Here is an 18,900-nt window from a genome sequence, read left to right as displayed (position 1 = left end):
GTACATAAAAAGAATAGGTTACTAACCATGCATAAATTTCTGTCTTGCTAACTTGCCACAAATTTGTGCATGTTAATCTGTTTACCTGATTGCATTCAGCGAGAATCTCAATGGAGTTAGTTTGAAATCTCCATACGCTACCCTCTACCAGGGCGGTGGCAGATATTATAGGGAAATCTTGAAAAAGCCTCCCTGTGACCTTTGGCCAAATTGAAGCAATTAAATCTGGAAGCACGTATGGCATTGTACCCTTTCTGTATGGGGTTACTACAGGAGATTTCTCAGTTAACTTCAATCTGAAGTAAAAGCTATCCATAAGGGGTTGTTTTTGTCTGTTACAAAAGAGCAAGTGATTTAAATCGGAGCAATTAACTGTCTTGACTGCTGTTGTGAAGGGGACTGGGTTTGGGCCTAGCTGTTAAGTTGCAGTGCCTGAGCAGTCATGCAAACAATTACCAGCCACGTAATCATCATTGAGATTTCATCACAATGTGACAGAGAATGAAATGACTACCTTTTTATCTAAAAACGTATCTATGAATAAAAAAATCAATCTGTCGGCCTGATACTGATAGCACCCATACGCTATTTCACCAACCGCACTTTATTTATAAATCGATTGTGTTAGTTGAGTATGAGTTAATGCGCAGGCGCAGAATTCACTTCCGAAAGAGGCCAAAATGGCGTTGAGGCTTTTAAGGTCGGCATCTTCTGTCACAAAAACGCTAACTGGACGACAAAAGGTAAGGATATTATGATGTAAGATAGTCAGATATTATCTTTGTAATTTTTTTTTGCTTGAAAATGTCGGTGAAAACTAGATGCATTGGAAGACGGGGATATTTTATCAATTCAACTTTTCAAGACCATCGCCCGACTTGAGTCGTGGTGTTGTCACGTTTTCCGTCTGCTGCACTCAAGATGCTTGCCCGTTGAGGATAATGTCTAAAAGTTGTTTTTAAACTCTTTTTCAGTTGCCTGAAACGTATTACAAACCTTATTGCAAATGGCACATACGATGAAGAAATGTTGCGGACATCATTGTTATGCATACTCCAAGGCAAAAGCAGTATTCATTAGGTTATCAACCTCTTACCCAAAAATTACATAGTATCGTTAACATTGCCCCTTACCAACTTACTTGGTAAAGGATTTTAAATATATATACCTATTTCTCCTCAGCTTCCTGTGTGGTGTTTGGCAAGCAGCAGGACTTTTTCAGCACAGCCAGAACTTGTCCTTAATGTGCCAGAAACCAAATTGACCCAATTGCCCAATGGTTTCAGAGTAACCTCTGAAGACTCTGGTCTTCCCACCTGTACGGTAAGTCTCTTAGGACTCGGCTCTTCTCACCTGTGTGGTAAGTGATTTGTGCTTAATGTCATGTTGGTTTTCATTCAGTCAAGTCTCCATGTAGCTTAAGCAGTAGCTAGTGCTTGGGCACTCATATTTTCAGCTCTAAACTTCATTTTCTCAGAAAAACCACGGCTTAGTTTAATTTTCAAGACTTAAAATTTAAGTCTGTTTGACCAAAAATGAAGCTGTATTAGTCCTTCCGGATAAAAGATTGTGTTTGTTTTTTAAACAAAAAACAACATGGCAAATGTTATAGACCAACTAACTTTAATGGACTGTTATTGATTAATCCTAAAAAGTTATGACCAGTTTCCCACATTACACTGATGGCTAGCCAATCTCAAAAGTCTTACTTAAACCCAAATATATATGAAAATATGAAATGCTTGCAGAAATGTGATTTCGATTACCAGTCTTTGTTTAACTTTTTACTTAGGTGGGTCTTTTCATTGATGCTGGCAGTCGTTATGAAGATCCATCTAATAATGGAACGGCACACTTTTTAGAACATCTTGCTTTCAAGGTAAATGTGGAAATATTTTTAAGACATATAATGCATGTTGGTTCTTTATTTATAATAAGAAATTCTTTGAAATATATTGCACTTTTCCTTTTATCACAAAGGTGCGCTCTATTTAATTTTTTTTCTGATTATTTCAGTTTCTCTTTTTCACCATTTTAGTTTAGCACATAGAACAGTAAATTTTAATTCTGAGGACTTGTGCTTCATGTTAGGGTCTTTTCTGAATATAGGAGTTCATTTTATTTATCAGTATGTACATCCAAATATTATATATAATAGAGTGGCTTGGTGTGTTAGAATCAGGATCTCAGAGTTCTTTATTCTTGCTTGGTGTTTGGTTAAACTTTAGCGCATGCAGTCCATGCAGCTTTGATAATGTAGATGTGAGTTGGAGGATTGGTTCCTTGTCCAAACACACCAAAGTTCATCACAAAACACATATGTGATGGTCGCATGTTTATACGGATGTTACCACCATGCCTAAATTAAAAAAAAAAAAGAAAATGATATGTAGAAATAATACAAATAAATCAATAAATTAATTAGATGATAAAAATAAAATATAATAAGACTTCTTGATATGTTTTGTCAGCTCATTATGTTAAATATATGAAACATTTCATACAAACAGTGAAGAATTAAGTTGACTCCTTTGGTATATACTATATTTATAAATATATATGTACTTGTATGGTAATTATTTACAAATTTAGAATTAATTGCCATTCTATTAAATTCTGACTTACATTCTTTTATGTGCTATGTATTTTTACTGATATATGTTGGTGTACATGATAACATAAAGAGAACACACCTTACCAGGAATCGAGTAAAGAGATAGCAGTCACAACATCAGGGGAACTGGCAAATGGCTTCTTGAAAGTGACATATTTCAACCACTCGCAGTGTGCAGCATCAAGTTTACAATAATTTGATAACACTGATCCAATTTGACCTTCAGAGGTTAAAGAAGGGATAATTGACATTTTTCACACCACTGTTGGATTAGATATTTTGATATTTGCAAAGGGTTTCTTCATAATCCTCTTAAATCTACATTGGTATAAACTTATTCAAATTGTTGAAATTATCTTAAGCCAGTAAAAACTTTAAATCATTTAAATCACATGTAAGGATTATAAAGTGGGGTTTACTAAGAAGAAAATAATAATAAAAAATAATAAAAATAAAAAATAAAAAAGACATAAGAAGTGCATGAGTTTGCCAATCTCTTGAATTGAAGTAAGACCGAAGGTCTTTTCAAATTGGAGAAAGTGTGACAAAATATGCTATGTCCATTTCTGCAGATTTTTAAACATTAAAATATTATTGTTTTAATTTGCATTTAAGCAGAGCACAGTAAAAAGGACATAACCAAGGAAAAACCTAACTTGATAATGGGGAAACTGCTTAAATGTTTTCTTTTATCTGCTTTAGTGGACAATCTTGAACCTTTCGTCGCATTTGTGTGGGATATAATAAAACAAAAATTAGGAAAAATTCGCATCCAGTTACGAGTCCTGCAGTGTGCCTTTTTTTCCAATGGATAACCTTGGGTGTAGGTGTTCAGGTATAACAACATTAAGAGAACATACGCGGAAGACTTGCTCATCATTGGTGTCTTCATCTCTACTCAAGTCCGCATATATTGTGCCCAGTAGTTTTCTCTTGTTTATTTAAATGTTCCTGCCGTGCAGATGATGTAAATACGTCTATTTGAAAGCAATTGATAACATCACAGTAACAGGTCTTGTTTCCTAGAAGTCATGAGTGACGGGTTTGGATTTGTATTACACAGTTGAGTAAACTGAACAGCAGTGATAGATGATACAATCTTGATGACGAATCTGATTTCCTTAAATTCCGTGGGTGTTGCCACATGATTAATTCAGCTTAGACAATTTGAATGGTTTGACTTGCACACTTATACAAAGATGTCTTCTGTGTCAAAATTATATATCTGAAATGGAACAAGCCAAAATTTCATAGAAAAAGGAGTGACATTTGATTAAGATGAAATGGTTTAAAGTCTGTACTAGGTTAATGTTTTAGACAACAAGATGATGCCCTTCATATGGAATTATTAATTCTAAATGATCCAGGATTTTAAACTCAATGGGGTTAATTATTGCTAAGGGCTGGCTTTAATAGTAATATTTGTTTATATTTTTTTGATGCTTTCGTATTTTGAATTACGAAACATTATCCATATGATTTTGTCTTAAAAGGCCCAATGATGATTAGTAGTTAAAACACACACACGTCCATGAGTGTATGATTGCATATACAGAGGAAAAACAAATGAGACCTTACTAGGGAGCAAGTACAGAGATCTTGGTCACAATATCAGATGGACTGGCAAATGCCTTTTCAAAATAATAATAATAATTATTATAATAATAGTAATTTTTCAACCACTGGCAGTGGCTTTGACCAAAATTACAATATTAGTCTAGTAATTTGATGCCCCAAAACCAATTTGAACTTTAAGTGAAAAAAAAAAGAACTTATTTAATGACGCTTTGATAGTTATTAACCTTTTTACATCACTGGCTAAGTCAGGATTTTTGCAGTTAGGAATGGATTGACCATAATCATCTGAGGTCTACTTTTTGCAAAGTATTTGCAGAGCATTGAAATAACCTTAAACCACCAGAAATGTGAAAATTTGCAAACCACATGATTGCTAAGTTAAAAAACTTTGTGAAAGCTGACCGATTCCTTATGGTTCCATCCTCACCAATTTTTTCTTATCGGTTTTCTGACTAACAGTCTCCCCAACTACCAGACTCGGCACCAAAGGATCCCAAAGTCGCTGGTATATTGGACCACACTACCTGTTTCAAGGTGTGCATCAGTACACATTTCACGTATCATACCTCTGTACAAATTTTGAGATGAGATGCACTACTTTCCAACCCTGCTGAGAATCATCACTATCACATTGCATACAAGGCAAGAGCAGTGTTGCGTCTGACACTTCGAAGAGCGTACTGACGCACACCTTAATAACGAGTAATGTGGTCATTTGTATTCTTTTGAAAACGGGTTAAAAAAAGTTTGTTCCTTGCCATTTATGATGTGAAAAACCCTGAGCAACGAACTTGATATGATAACAAGTGATGTAGATACTGTATGTATATTTCCAGAGAATCTCATAAATTGGTGGTCATATTGGAATTTTTTACCAAACGGAGTAATTTTGAGAGAGCTACCAGTCTAATGTGATGAAAAATGCCAAGAAAAATTTAATTTTTCTGGTTTGAGATATCTTGATCTTGTTTTCAGACCCACGTACACTTTTAAAATCTGCATTGAGAGAAATACCATACATAGTTGCAACTTAAGGAGTAGATTTATTAATAAGATGCAACGTGCCTTGATTCAAAATGGTACACCTGATTGTGAAAAGGGTGCATATCATGAAAGTAAAATGTGTAATCATACTACTACTCGGGTAATGACTCAATCTTTTCAATAGGGAAATACATCAGTCTTTCAGATACATAATTTTGGTATTCATTGGAAACATATTTCTTTGAAGCATTTGTGGTGATTTTCCTGTAAAATATAAACTATTAGATAACATCCATTTTAGTTTTGTTGCAACATGTACCTCCCCAAAGAAATATTCTAACTTGAAGAATTTTTTTATTTAAAAAATTGACAAAGATGATGAATTTGATGTAATTGATGAAAGATAACAGGGGAAGAAAGTAGATGGCTTTTGGTTAGAGTTTTCCACCTCAACAGCAGGTTTGTTACAGCCTGTCTGGGGGAGAAACAAGTCCTTCCTCAAAGGTACCCTGCAATCTCCCCAGCAATCAAGGGTTGAATCCGAGGTAAAGTACAGGGGCGTAACCAGACCTTTTAAAATTGTACGCACAGAATTTTAAAATTCCCAGGTATAGCTAAATGTAGATCGACTTACGCAAAAGATGAAGGGCAGTTTAAATTATATGTGCCAAATATAATAGCTTAGTTTTCACCGTTTAAAGTTTTAAATATTCCCTCAATATAATTAAGTTCCAATAAATTATTTCACCAAGAACCAACGCTTTTTCCGGGATTGGGGTACAGGCCATACATAATTGCCATCTGTATCTTACTTCAAAATTTCAGGGCCTCAAACTTTTCCAAAAGCCGTGAGCGGGGGTGGGGGTGGGGTAAAAATTAATGGAATCTTTTTTTAATAATAAATCTCATTGGGAAAGAGGGTTAAAATAATTGATACCGATCTCCTGTCACACTCTTCCACGAAAGAACGCCTTTGTATGAATATAAAAATTGCCTTCTCGTCTCGCTCGGATCGCGAACGATCTCTGGCTGACGATCTTCTGCGAACGAAGTCCATTGAACGAATGTGAAAATTGCTTTCTCTTTTCGCTCAGATCACGCTCGATCTCCTGCTGAAGATACGAAAATTGGCTTCTCATCTCGCTGCGGTCGGTAACTATCTCTTGTTCCCGATCCTCGGTTAACGAAGTATCTTGAACAAATATGAAAATTGCCTTCTCGTCTCTTTCGGATTGCGAACAATCTCTCGCCAAAGATATAAAAATTGCCTTTCTTATGTTTTAGCTTTGTCAGGTGCCATACGTATAAAGATCCGAAAGGTGTCCCCTTTCATAATTTGGCGGCAAGTTAGGTCATATTTCATTTAGGGCCTACACGTGTTTTGTACCGAATGTAGATCATTCTTGTCACTTCTGCATTATATATTTTAAAGTTAATGGAAACATTTTATTGTGTTTTGTAAGCTTTAGGTAGTAGTTACGTCGTGACTGAAAAACAGCGTGCACTACAAAGTAGTATAATATTCATACGTCAAATTACTGCAATGGATTTTCATACGACGTCCACAGCTGCCCCGACAAGTCAAGACTTTTTTAATCGTAAGCCATCCAGCCTTCTAAATTTGAAAACATAGGCCGTCCAGTGATGACAGCGGCCGTTCAATTGGCAGCTGGAGGGCTCGCTGAAAAAAGCCTTGCTTAGAATGGTATATTTATTGAACTAGGGGCTTACTGACAAACTTTGAAAACATATGCAAATTATGCCCGCTTGTATCAAGCCAAATTCTAAATAACGGTGAGGCACCTTTGTTCGATGTGGTTTGTTGCGGTTATCCTGAGTTGTCAGAAAATAATCTTAAGAACAGTTGATCGTTGTAGGATTCTTGCACCTTCTTGCTATCCTATTCGTCATATCCATGGTCAGCTTAATGATGAATCTTCTAAAAGTTGAACTTATATATGGTATTATCCAAAATCAACCAATTATATTACAGGATAAAGCTCTGTTTGTTTGTGAAAATTACCCATATCACCCTGTTAGTTTAGGGTTAAGCTGGGTCAAGTCCGTGTCAAAATTCTTTAGAGCTTTGCAAGAAATATTTTTTTGTTTCTCTGGCTCCTTATAAAGCCCGTTGTCCAGATTTTATCTAGTGTCCCCAGGTCTGCTGGAACTGCTCTTTGAAAATAACACAGGTAGATTTTTATCTGAGATAAATCTCGCCAGCGAGTGTGTATTCGACACACTTAATATAAAGGCTACCTGAGAGTTGAAGGGCATTCAAACCTCCAATTAAGAGGCAAAGGAAGTTCCAGCTAGATGGACGATTAAGATAGGACTTCTGGAGGTAGCTAGTATTGTTTATTTACCTCAGTTCTGTGAAAGCAAACGAGACGGGGGGCGTCAGAACAGTGGTGCGTATACGATTCATACAGAAGATTTGTACATTCAGGTGACTCTTACTTGCAATCGAAGAGGATTTTCGATTATTTTTCGTGAAAAATACACTAAATTTATAGAGAATAATATCATGATTGGCTCAAAAAATTGTACGCACAGTCCATCCGTGCATATGCCTAGTTACGCCCATGAAGTACCCCACCTGACATTGGAGGCTATTGTTTATATGCTAGCATTTACCACCTCAGGTGGCTTTACGCTTTCCAGGCGGAATCAGAACCATGAGATATCCCAAGCATATTGTCATCTGTAGTAAACCACACTGAGATGCAGGGGAGTGTAGTTTATAAGAACCAGACTGTACTTTTAAGAGGGGCGTTTAGGTACCAGTAAGACATTGAGTGTGTTGGGACTGTAATTAATTAATTCCTTGTGTCTGGCCTAAAGTTGTGCCGATACGATGCAGTACAACTTTGCTGTTTGTAATTGGGATCCCTGAATTGTAATTTAATATTGATCTAGAATAATTACTGCCAAAAGTTTTCATTTCAAAAGAACTTTTCCATCAATTCATTTGGTGAACAATTATAAGGTGCAGAAGTTTCATGCTACAGTTCATGTTAGTTGTTATTTAAGAGTCAAAGCTTTCTCAGTTCTAAATTGCTCAGCTAAAATTAATTTTACATTCTGACATTGTTTCCGTGTGTGTTTAGAACACTGTCTGCCCGCGTTGTTCCCGTCAATGTTGGGAAAGTCTGTTGTTTACCCTGACAAACCAAATTTTTGTTTTAAAATCAGTTTATATTAACTGATTTGTTTTTCTTTCTTTCTTCCTTTATTTTTATTATTATTATTATTATTATTTTTGTAAAGAGCCAGGTTCTTGCATGATGGGATCATTTTGACAAAAGATATTAATATTGATTTATTTTGTGCTCTTTCATCATTTAAGTATTGAGTCACCACATTAGAATGGTTTTGTTGAAACTGTTTTAGGCAGTTTTGTCATTTATATATCTATACACTTGACAGCTGCTTGACATAGTGCTGTCTTGTAACATGATGTAATATTTGGGATATTTTAATTTTTAAAGTTGATCATGTGGCATGTTTTCATATGAATGGCTTACTGTTTGGTGTACATATATATGTATCATACAAATTTCATGCTTCTATATACATATGTTGATGAACTTTTAGGGCACTGGAAGCAGAACAAAAACTCAGCTGGAGCTGGAGGTGGAGAACATGGGTGCCCATTTAAACGCCTACACTTCTAGAGAAACCACTGTGTATCACGCTAAGATATTCTCTCAGGACATAGAAAAAGGTTTGGAGTTTTTTTTGCTTTGCTTTGGGTGATCCTTGGTTGCAGACCCATTGTTTGACAAATTTTACAAATCATAATGTCTGGGATGTTGTTAACCTGTAGAATCATTTTGATATGTTGGACTCTTTGTCTTCACCTGAGAGTTGCTAAGAAACACTCTCAAAGATGGAATCACCATTTGATAGAAGTTCTATTCAAATGCTCTGCTCAAGCATTGCAATAAAAACAGTTCACAGGCTAACCAGTAGCCCATGCTGTGGACACTTGTTATTGTATTTTTTTCGGAATCAGTAGCGCTTGCTGTGGACACTTGTTATTGTATTTTTTTTGGAATCAGTAGCGCTTGCTGTGGACACTTGTTATTGTATTTTTTTTCGGAATCAGTAGCGCTTGCTGTGGACACTTGTTATTGTATTTTTTTTCGGAATCAGTAGCGCTTGCTGTGGACACTTGTTATTGTATTTTTTCAGGGGTAGAGATCCTCGCAGACATTGTTCGTAACAGTAACCTGAACGAGGAGGACATAGAGCAGGAACGCAGCGTGATTTTGCGAGAAATGCAGGAAGTGGAGACCAACCTGCAGGAGGTGGTGTTTGACTACCTCCACATGACTGCCTATCAAAACACTCCCCTGGGGATGACCATCCTGGGGCCTGAGGACAACATCAAGTGAGATTTTAAAGAAAATTATTTGTTTTTACTTTCAAAACCTTTTTTTTTTTCAAGAAATTTAATATGATGGTGTGTGTGAGTCTGTGATCTTCATGTTGAAGCTTATTGTTGTTCATTTGTTTCAGTTTGACCAAATACAGAGAAATTAATATTTTTCTTGGCCCTGAGACTATTTCTTTAGACAATGAATTGTATTAATTGTAATCTAGAAATTTTATTATTTTTGGTACTGTTGCCCTTGAGCATCTATCCAAAGACAGGAAATTAGGGTCTGTCTGTTAAGTATTAGATTTTGTGTGATAAATTAATGGTTATTTCAGTTTTTTTTTTTTTTTCTTTTTTTTTTTTTAATTTCTTGTTGATCTTTTTTTCAAGGTCAATCAGGCGAGCAGATCTGAAGCAGTATGTAGATACCCATTATGTAGCTCCCAGAATGGTGCTAGCAGCAGCAGGAGGTAAGAGATGATATGATCTTAAAAAGAAGGGATACTTTTTACCAGAGGCTTTGCACGTTAAAGACCAGAAGCTGCTTTTTCTGCTTTATTAATTTTTTTACCAAATGTATGTTTAATGTTTTTCTCTTTATATCACCTTAGAACCTGCTTTGTTTGAATTACCACCTTTTTTTTTTTTTTTTTTTTTTTTTTTTTTGACGAGATGCATTTCAGATTTTTCTCTCATTATCCTTCTAGGTGTGGATCATGATAAACTGGTTAAGCTTGCTGAGAAATATTTTGGTGATATGCCAGAAACTAAAGAAGACTTCACACCAGCAAAATGCAAGTTCACAGGCGCTGATGTGAGTGGCATTTCCTTTTGATGTAGATCCTTGTTATTTTCTAATTAAAGTAACAGGTTGTATGGTAGTTAATGTGATTTCCCTTATTTTAAATTTACCAATTATTTTCTTGAATTTAATTATATGAAAATTGTACTATTTTAGCTATGTTAGATTTTTTTGCCAGATTTGTGGCAAGATTCCCATCACTCCAAGTCTGTGGCAAGATTTTCTTTTCACTCCAGATCTGTTGCAAGATATTTTGTTCTCAAGATCTGTGTGCAAAAAAGCTTGCCAACACACTAACAACCAGCACAATACCTTTTTTTCTTCTGAAATGTATAAGCAGGGTTAAAGCCATCATGTTAACACGTCTATACATTATTTTATGATTTTAGGGCAATTCCCCCCCCCCCCCAACAGTTCCCCCAAAGGAATATATATTTATATATGAATATAAAGTAAAGACTGTTAAGTTCAAAACATTTAATCCATTTTTTATTTTTAAACAAATTTTTAAATAAAAAATCCCTTTTTCATTGAGTACAAGCACAGAAAGTTTTATTAAATACCTAATCAAAGTATAACCACCTATCCTCCAGGTAAAGGTGGGATAAAGAGATGAGCAGATAAACAGATACTTTATGAATATTTTAGTGTAGTGGGTGAGTGGGTAGTGGTAAAACAATTAAAAGTGACAGATAATCAAAGGGATACCTGGATAAGTAAGAAAATCTGTTTACCCCACCTCTCCCTAGAGATGCACCTTGATTCAAGGTGGGCAACATGATCAAGGTGGGGTTGATGCAATTAAAAGTACATTAAGAAATATATTCATAATATGGATTAGAAAAGATTTCAACTTTATACTCTTTACTTTGCATTTGTATATAAATATATATTCTCCAGGCAGAATCGTCGGGGGAGGGGGAGGTTGAAGGGGTGGATTGTCCTGGGGGAATTGTCCTGATACCTTGTTTATGTATGTTCATTTTCTTTTCCTTTCCCTCCCTTCTCCCAGACACGTGAGCGTGATGACTACATGCCCCTAGCCTATGTGGCCATAGCGGTGGAGACGCCAGGCTGGAAGCACGCGGACACCATCCCCCTCCAGGTGGCCAGCATGATGGTGGGAGCATGGGATAGGTCCAAGGCGGCCGGAAAACATCAGGGCGGACTTATTGCTAAATGTGTCGAATTGGGGCTCTGCAACAGTTTCATGTCCTTTAATACATTGTACAAGGACACTGGGCTTTGGTAAGTTTTTGTCAGAAAGGATGTAATTTCATTCTATACAACATGTTACAAAAGTCACACAGTTGGTCTACATAGTTATCAGTAGGTTTTTTTGTTGGAAATTTTGCCCATGGAATAAAGGTTAATTTTGAGAGGAAGCATGTTACTTCACAGAGTTAATAAGAATTTTCGTTTTTGTCTTTGTAGTCTGCTCTTTTACTCAGCCTCCGTATGCATGTATATTTTTTTGTCTGTATGTTTTTCAGCATTGAGGCCTGGTTAATATTTTGCTCAAATACTGTCAAAATAATTGTTTATGATGGTGTTTATGCTGGAAACTTTGTGACTCTGTCAGGTAAATTCTTGATAGAAAAGTTGTTTTTTTTTTGTCATACTTCTTGTTAATTGTTATATTTGCTTAAATATTTCTGTTCTGTGGTTTCAGGGGCATCTATTATGTGAGTGAAGCGGAAAAAGTTTATGACATGGTAGATCAGTTCCAAGCGCAGTGGTATGTGACTTTCTTTATATATTTATATATATTTTCATGCAATTTTTAAAGATGTGTAAGATACTAGAAATTAAGTGTATGAATTTCAAAGAAGTTGTAAAATGCAAAGTCTTGGAATGCTTAGATTTTATTTTCAGGCATTTGACAAAATTTTCAGTACAATTGCTGAATTTCCTCTGAGACCCTTCATGTTTTTTCCTTAGGGAAATAAATATATATGAAATGAAAATAAAATAAAAATATATCTTTTATCTGTCGGACTTATTTTCCAACCCTTATTTCTGTAAGGCTGGGTCTTAACAATGATTTGGATTTTGTTTAGAGCTGTTTTGTTAATTACACCATGTGTAACTCCAATGTTTACAATGTTTACCCACAGGATGCACATGTGCAAAAACCTGACCGAATACGAGGTGAATCGTGCCAAGAACCTCTTGAAGACTAGCCTGATGCTTGGTTTGGATGGCACCACCAACATCTGTGAGGACATCGGCAGGTAGGTTTGGGTAATAAACAGTGTTGGATGACACCACCAACATCTGTGAGGACATCGGCAGGTAGGTTTGGTTAATAAACAGTGATGGATGACACCACCAACATCTGTGAGGACATCGGCAGGTAGGTTTGGTTAATAAACAGTGATGGATGACACCACCAACATCTGTGAGGACATCGGCAGGTAGGTTTGGTTAATAAACAGTGATGGATGGCACCACCAACATCTGTGAGGACATCGGCAGGTAGGTTTGGTTAATAAACAGTGTTGGATGACACTACCAACATCTGTGAGGACATCGGCAGGTAGGTTTGGGTAATAAACAGTGTTGGATGACACCACCAACATCTGTGAGGACATCGGCAGGTAGGTTTGGGTAATAAACAGTGTTGGATGACACCACCAACATCTGTGAGGACATCGGCAGGTAGGTTTGGGTAATAAACAGTGTTGGATGACACCACCAACATCTGTGAGGACATCGGCAGGTAGGTTTGGGTAATAAACAGTGTTGGATGACACCACCAACATCTGTGAGGACATCGGCAGGTAGGTTTGGTTAATAAACAGTGTTGGTTGACACCACCAACATCTGTGAGGACATTGGCAGGTAGGTTTGGTTAATAAACAGTGTTGGTTGACACCACCAACATCTGTGAGGACATCGGCAGGTAGGTTTGGGTAATAAACAGTGATGGATGACACTACCAACATCTGTGAGGACATCGGCAGGTAGGTTTGGTTAATAAAGTGTTGGATGACACCACCAACATCTGTGAGGACATCGGCAGGTAGGTTTGGGTAATGCACAGTGATGGATGACACCACCAACATCTGTGAGGACAATGGCAGGTAGGTTTGGGTAATAAACAGTGTTGGATGACACCACCAACATCTGTGAGGACATCGGCAGGTAGGTTTGGTTAATAAACAGTGATGGATGACACCACCAACATCTGTGAGGACATCGGCAGGTAGGTTTGGGTAATAAACAGTGATGGATGACACCACCAACATCTGTGAGGACATCGGCAGGTAGGTTTGGGTAATAAACAGTGATGGATGACACCACCAACATCTGTGAGGACATCGGCAGGTAGGTTTGGGTAATAAACAGTGATGGATGACACCACCAACATCTGTGAGGACAATGGCAGGTAGGTTTGGTTACTAAACAGTGATGGATGACACCACCAACATCTGTGAGGACATCGGCAGGTAGGTTTGGGTAATAAACAGTGATGGATGACACCACCAACATCTATGAGGACATTGGCCGGTAGGTTTGGGTAATGCACAGTGATGGATGACACCACCAACATCTGTGAGAACAATGGCAGGTTTGGGTAATGCTCAGAATTGCATGGAACTTCTTACACCAGTGAAGACATACACAAGCGCAATTTTTTAATGGATGGCCCACCATCTTTGAGGATGACAGACAGACAGGTTTGAGAATGGACATAAGCTTCCCAACCCAAAAACTTGTTTTGATATAGTCACCTTTTACATATGTTATAATCTGTAGCCCTACCTGAGATTTATTTGTTTATTTAACTATTTATTTATGCATTTTAATTGCTGGTCTTGTCATAATTCCAGGCAAACTCTGACCTATGGACACCGCATTCCTATGTATGAAATGGTGGAGCGTATCAATGTAAGTGATGGCACCATGGTTCATAGTCTGCATATAGTGCTCTTTGTACTGTTGTCATATTTTGTGAACTCTTCAGTTAACATTTCTGCCTCAATCACATCTCCGTTTTCAGCTACCCCCCCCCCTCCTCCCTCCCCTCCCAAGTCTTAAAATATGTTAACACAGTTGTCAGTGGATTGTCTTCCCTCATTCAGATAATCGGTGCCCAAGTGTATGAAATGGTCTCCCCTCTTCAAGAAAATAACCCCCACCCCCAAGTCTCTGGAGGGTATGCAATAATATATATTATATAGCATATAACATTTCCATAACCATAACCATATTATATATGCAATAATATATATATATATATATGTTTAGACCACTGTAGAAGTGAAGAACAAAAGACTTGGACGTGGTGTAACTAGCATAACTGCACGTCATGCATGAATGCATTATAACCCGTTAATGGACCCGTGGTCTAAATAGGGGTCGTCAGCAAGGGTTATGTGACATCCACTCGTGCTATGCACTCGTGTATGCCACATAACCCTCGCTGACTCGAGGGTCTATCTATTACATATATTTATTCATAACACATTTTAGTCTCCAAAGAAATGTGTACGATATATAAAACACTGAATTCTCCTACTTTTTTCAGAAAAGTACCCCACCATCCGTGGAATGTATACAATGATAACAATATATAACACACTTAATTCACTTCCCTTTCCAGAGAATTACCCCCAACTCCCTAATGAAGGTGATGAATACTTACGTCTATGATAAAGATGTGGCAGTGGCCGCAGTTGGTAAGTATATCACTAATCTGTACACATGACATAGAAATTTTCAGCTCTGGATAATTCATCTTTTGAAGTTGTTAATTGAAAAGTCACTTAAGACTCCTGATATGGTGTATATTGTGTTGTATGTTGTAAGAGCTTTAACTACTAGACGTGTTCATTGGCTTTCTTGGATGGACAAAAGTTTCCTGGTGGATACTGTTGACTTAAATAGATGTGGAGCAATCTATTTTTTTTTTTTACTACTCTCTCACGTGTGTACTTTCACAGTTTGAAGAAAGAAAAGCCTGGTTCAGTTTGATGATAAAAGTTTTCGCCATTGACCTTCCTCCATTTCCAGTTTCAGTTAATATGTAAACAGCGATCATGAGACTTGAATACTAACAGCCAGTTTCCATGCTATTCTTCCAATATACACACTTTGATTTATTTAACCCAATGTAACATAGTCACTCTCTCTTTCTTCATTCCAGGTCCATTAATCGATTTTTTCGAATACAACAGAATCCGCAGTGGCATGTGGCAGCTACGAATTTAACCCCTTGGTAGACTAGCTAATATTTATCTGTAGGTGATTGAAAAGGAGGGAAAAAAAGAAGTGAACAATTTGAATGTACATAGCCACAGTTTGGAAAAATGTTGAAAACAAGGACTGAGTTGCATATGTCTCTGTTGTCTTAAAGATAGATATCATCACTTTGAAGTATGCACCGGAAACTTAGTGACATTTGATTGCAGTTTGAAATCAGAAAATAAAACAAATATTATATAAATATTTAAAGTGTGTCATGCTCAGATTATTTGATCGAGGACTAAACGGCAAAGGATTATGGTATTTTGATAAGGGGCTGAGAGGGAAGTTTCCAAAATATTATTAAATGGCCCAGTTTACTTCTTGAAGTCAAATATGTACTGTAAATAAATAAGATTTTAGACCCCTGTTAATCTTCAAATACATAATTTTTGGCGTTATTTTACCTAAGAGATTGCTTCATACACACCTGCTCTGGCACGTAAATATTGAAATTAATTTTCTTTGAAATAAGTAAGGAGACACCCTTTCGTAAAAAAAGTTTATTCAAGAGCATTTCAGTGTTAAATTGCACAAAGTGCCCAGTGAAATGACCTACTAAATATTACATTTTATAACAATCTGACATTTTGTGTTAAAGACGACATACAGTCATTAATCAAAACTACATTTACTTGTATGCATACATTCTCGGCACATTTTTCCCACAAAATAGCCTATATTGATTCCATGCCAAAGTGTCCTTTATCTATAAATGCCAGTTCTTTAAATAAAAGTACATTACATGTCTCTTGTTAGAATTGGCTGGATTTGAACTTAGTTCTAGCTGTAGAAAACCTGACAAAACTTACAAGCACACCCAATGCAACATATAGCACACGAAATACTTTGACTGCAATTTCATGTTTCCTTATCAAAATGTGAAGTAATTCCTCAAAATTACTGGAGTTTGGAATACACTGTGCCATTGGCCGGTTTTTCAAAAAAAAAAAAAAACTTGAGTTATAAAAATAGTCTGAAGTTAAAGACCAGATTTTACTTTTCTACAATGCAGAATAAATCCACAGTAATACAAGTCTTGTTCTGAAACAGACGGAATATTACAATTTACAACTTCACTATTTAGGACTTAAAAGTAGACTAGAAATTTTATCTCTAAATTTGGGCCATTTTTGTGAAACGGGATTCAGGGTAGGTGAAATCAAAAGTCTTTGGTCCCAACACTTTGACTTGGTCTCTGGATGTACTCATTTTAAATAAGACCTTAAAACCACTACTAGAAAATCTTCAGAAAAAATTGAATCCATAGACCCCTCCACTTACTAATGCCTTCTAAATAACGATGATCTAATTGTCTAAATAATTTTTAAAAGTATTTCCATAAATCTACTAAACTGGTAAGGCTCAAGATCATTACAATATGAAAGGACGTTCAAATGCTAAATGTTTCTGCAGTTTGTAGTGCGAGCATGAAATGGGTACTTCTCTTTGTTTTTGCAAGTCTTTATTAGTAAAATCATACTCAATTCAAATCAAACTTTGTCAACAGTAATAAAACAAGAGAATAATAAGTACTAATTATGTAAGTACTTCAGACCATACTGTGCAACATGCTTTTTATCATAAAATAGATCCTTGTCAAAATTAAAAACTACACCAAAAGAGGCAATTATTGCTCCCAAATGGTAAAAAATGTTTCATATGTTATTTTTTAACTAAATTTTGATTCCATAGGACTAAAAGCTGTTTATCTATTAAAATTTAATCGTGTATACATAATGTCATGTAAAATATACATATTTCTCCGGTTTACATGCATTTATAATTTTTTACTCGCTCATTAACATTATCAAAGGTAAACCTTAATTGTACCTCATGATATCTATACTAAAAAATTAATAAAAAATGTATACAACAAATTGTTATTTTTTGCATAAAAACTTGGAAAAATCTACAATAATTCTGTAGTTAGCTAAAAATGAACATATTTCAATAAGCCATATATTAGTAATATTATCTGGTTGGCTACATCTAAACATGCAACATGAAACATCACGCTCGACCGACATATACACAAGTCAGTAAAGACAAAAACTTCGGTTATAACAACTACGTTAAACTTGGTATTATAATAAAAATAATACCCACACTTCATCACGGCCTATACACGTAGATTTACATAAACAACTACACAATAAAAATCTCAATAACATTACAGTATAGAATAAAGTTGATAAATTATGTACAAGTAAGAGTGTATTGACTTCAACAAAACTTGATCCCCCTGACAATGGCAGTTTTTGGCTGGCTTTCTTTTGTTTAGTATCTCATATTTTTCTATAAAAATGTAATATAAAATTTTACAAATACAAATACAAAATGTACAATCAGGAATAACCTGATAAAATAAATAAAAGCTAATATACAAACAGTTATGACTGCGCCATTAGAAATGGCCACAATGTTGTATTTACAATGAGGGCTATGGTATGTAGCAGCCTAATGCTGTAGGATTTGTATCCAGTACAATGTTCACATGTTAAGTGTATAATAAACTTTACAAGAGTCAGTTTGCATCTTCAGTTATATTGGGAAGACATTTTTATCTTCAGTTCAAACAAATCAGTATTAAGTAGTATTAACCTCCTAACTTAAGTACAGTTGAATCTACATGTATAACATGAATATATTTCTCATTGGCTTCTTTTGCTGGAGCAAAATAAGTTTTCAACATTAAATTTAAAGCAGTGTTTATGTTGTTAGGTGTCTACATATATTACATGTATTTTCATTCATTTTGATGCAGAACCAGATAAAATTCTTGTTTATGACATTAAAACTAGGTCAGAAATGTTATCTAAAATAAAATTTAACAAAATACGTATTTTACCTTAAATACCCTGTCTAGCATAGGTTGTTGCTTATCAGAATATACTGACCTTTTTTTCCCAAAAATTTCTTTATGGACTCTAAACAAGTAAAGAAGAAGATCACAAGATCTAAGAAAATTTAATCCAAATAGTTTGATCACAGCTTATGTGATGAAAAATGCCCCTCTTCTACTTTTAAAAATAATCCTGTGCTTTGATGCTTGTTGTTATAGAAACAGCTTGTCATGACAACTGATCATGTGATGATCACATGATCACATTTTATAATATTAAATTTTATAGGTGGCAGTGCAGTAGCTACTGAGTATCTTTGCATTTGGAGATTATCTGGGATGGCTTGAGTTATGAGATCTGAAAAGGAATAATTAAGTTTAAAATGTGTGCAATAACAATAAAAAAACAATCATATTACAAAACATAATCATCTAATTTAAGT

The 18,900-nt window shown here is 35.7% G+C and overlaps 2 protein-coding genes across 2 annotated transcripts in view; one reads left to right on the top strand and one right to left on the bottom strand.

The window, feature by feature from the left end:
• Positions 1-603: 603 nt before the first annotated feature.
• LOC106167002 (mitochondrial-processing peptidase subunit beta) lies at positions 604-15,816 on the top strand. The gene is made up of 13 exons (XM_013545663.2): positions 604-743; positions 1,183-1,323; positions 1,793-1,879; positions 8,774-8,903; positions 9,374-9,572; positions 9,951-10,030; positions 10,268-10,374; positions 11,375-11,610; positions 12,035-12,100; positions 12,480-12,596; positions 14,199-14,256; positions 14,972-15,047; positions 15,515-15,816. The coding sequence occupies exons 1-13, from the start codon at positions 681-683 to the stop codon at positions 15,577-15,579; spliced, it is 1,425 nt and encodes a 474-aa protein (XP_013401117.1). The 5' UTR covers positions 604-680; the 3' UTR covers positions 15,580-15,816.
• A 284-nt stretch (positions 15,817-16,100) lies between these two features.
• The window catches only part of LOC106167001 (A disintegrin and metalloproteinase with thrombospondin motifs 9), a 101,228-nt gene continuing 98,428 nt past the window's right edge, over positions 16,101-18,900 (bottom strand). The window contains exon 39 of the mRNA XM_013545662.2: positions 16,101-18,815. The gene's annotated coding sequence lies outside the window, so the exon portion shown is untranslated. The remainder of the gene's footprint in view (positions 18,816-18,900) is intronic.

The sequence above is a fragment of the Lingula anatina genome, chromosome 6 (assembly GCF_051362555.1).
Source record: "Lingula anatina isolate TDL-2025a chromosome 6, LinAna3.0, whole genome shotgun sequence".
Lineage (NCBI taxonomy): Eukaryota > Metazoa > Brachiopoda > Lingulata > Lingulida > Lingulidae > Lingula > Lingula anatina.
This window is presented reverse-complemented; position numbering and strand designations above follow the sequence as displayed.

Bases quoted from the DNA above. Each gene is read 5' to 3' on its own strand.
- LOC106167002 (XM_013545663.2), top strand. From the start codon at position 681: ATGGCGTTGAGGCTTTTAAGGTCGGCATCTTCTGTCACAAAAACGCTA. The intron at 1,324-1,792 runs GTAAGTCTCTTA...CTTTTTACTTAG, and splicing joins CTGGTCTTCCCACCTGTACG to GTGGGTCTTTTCATTGATGC. The intron at 10,031-10,267 runs GTAAGAGATGAT...TTATCCTTCTAG, and splicing joins GGTGCTAGCAGCAGCAGGAG to GTGTGGATCATGATAAACTG.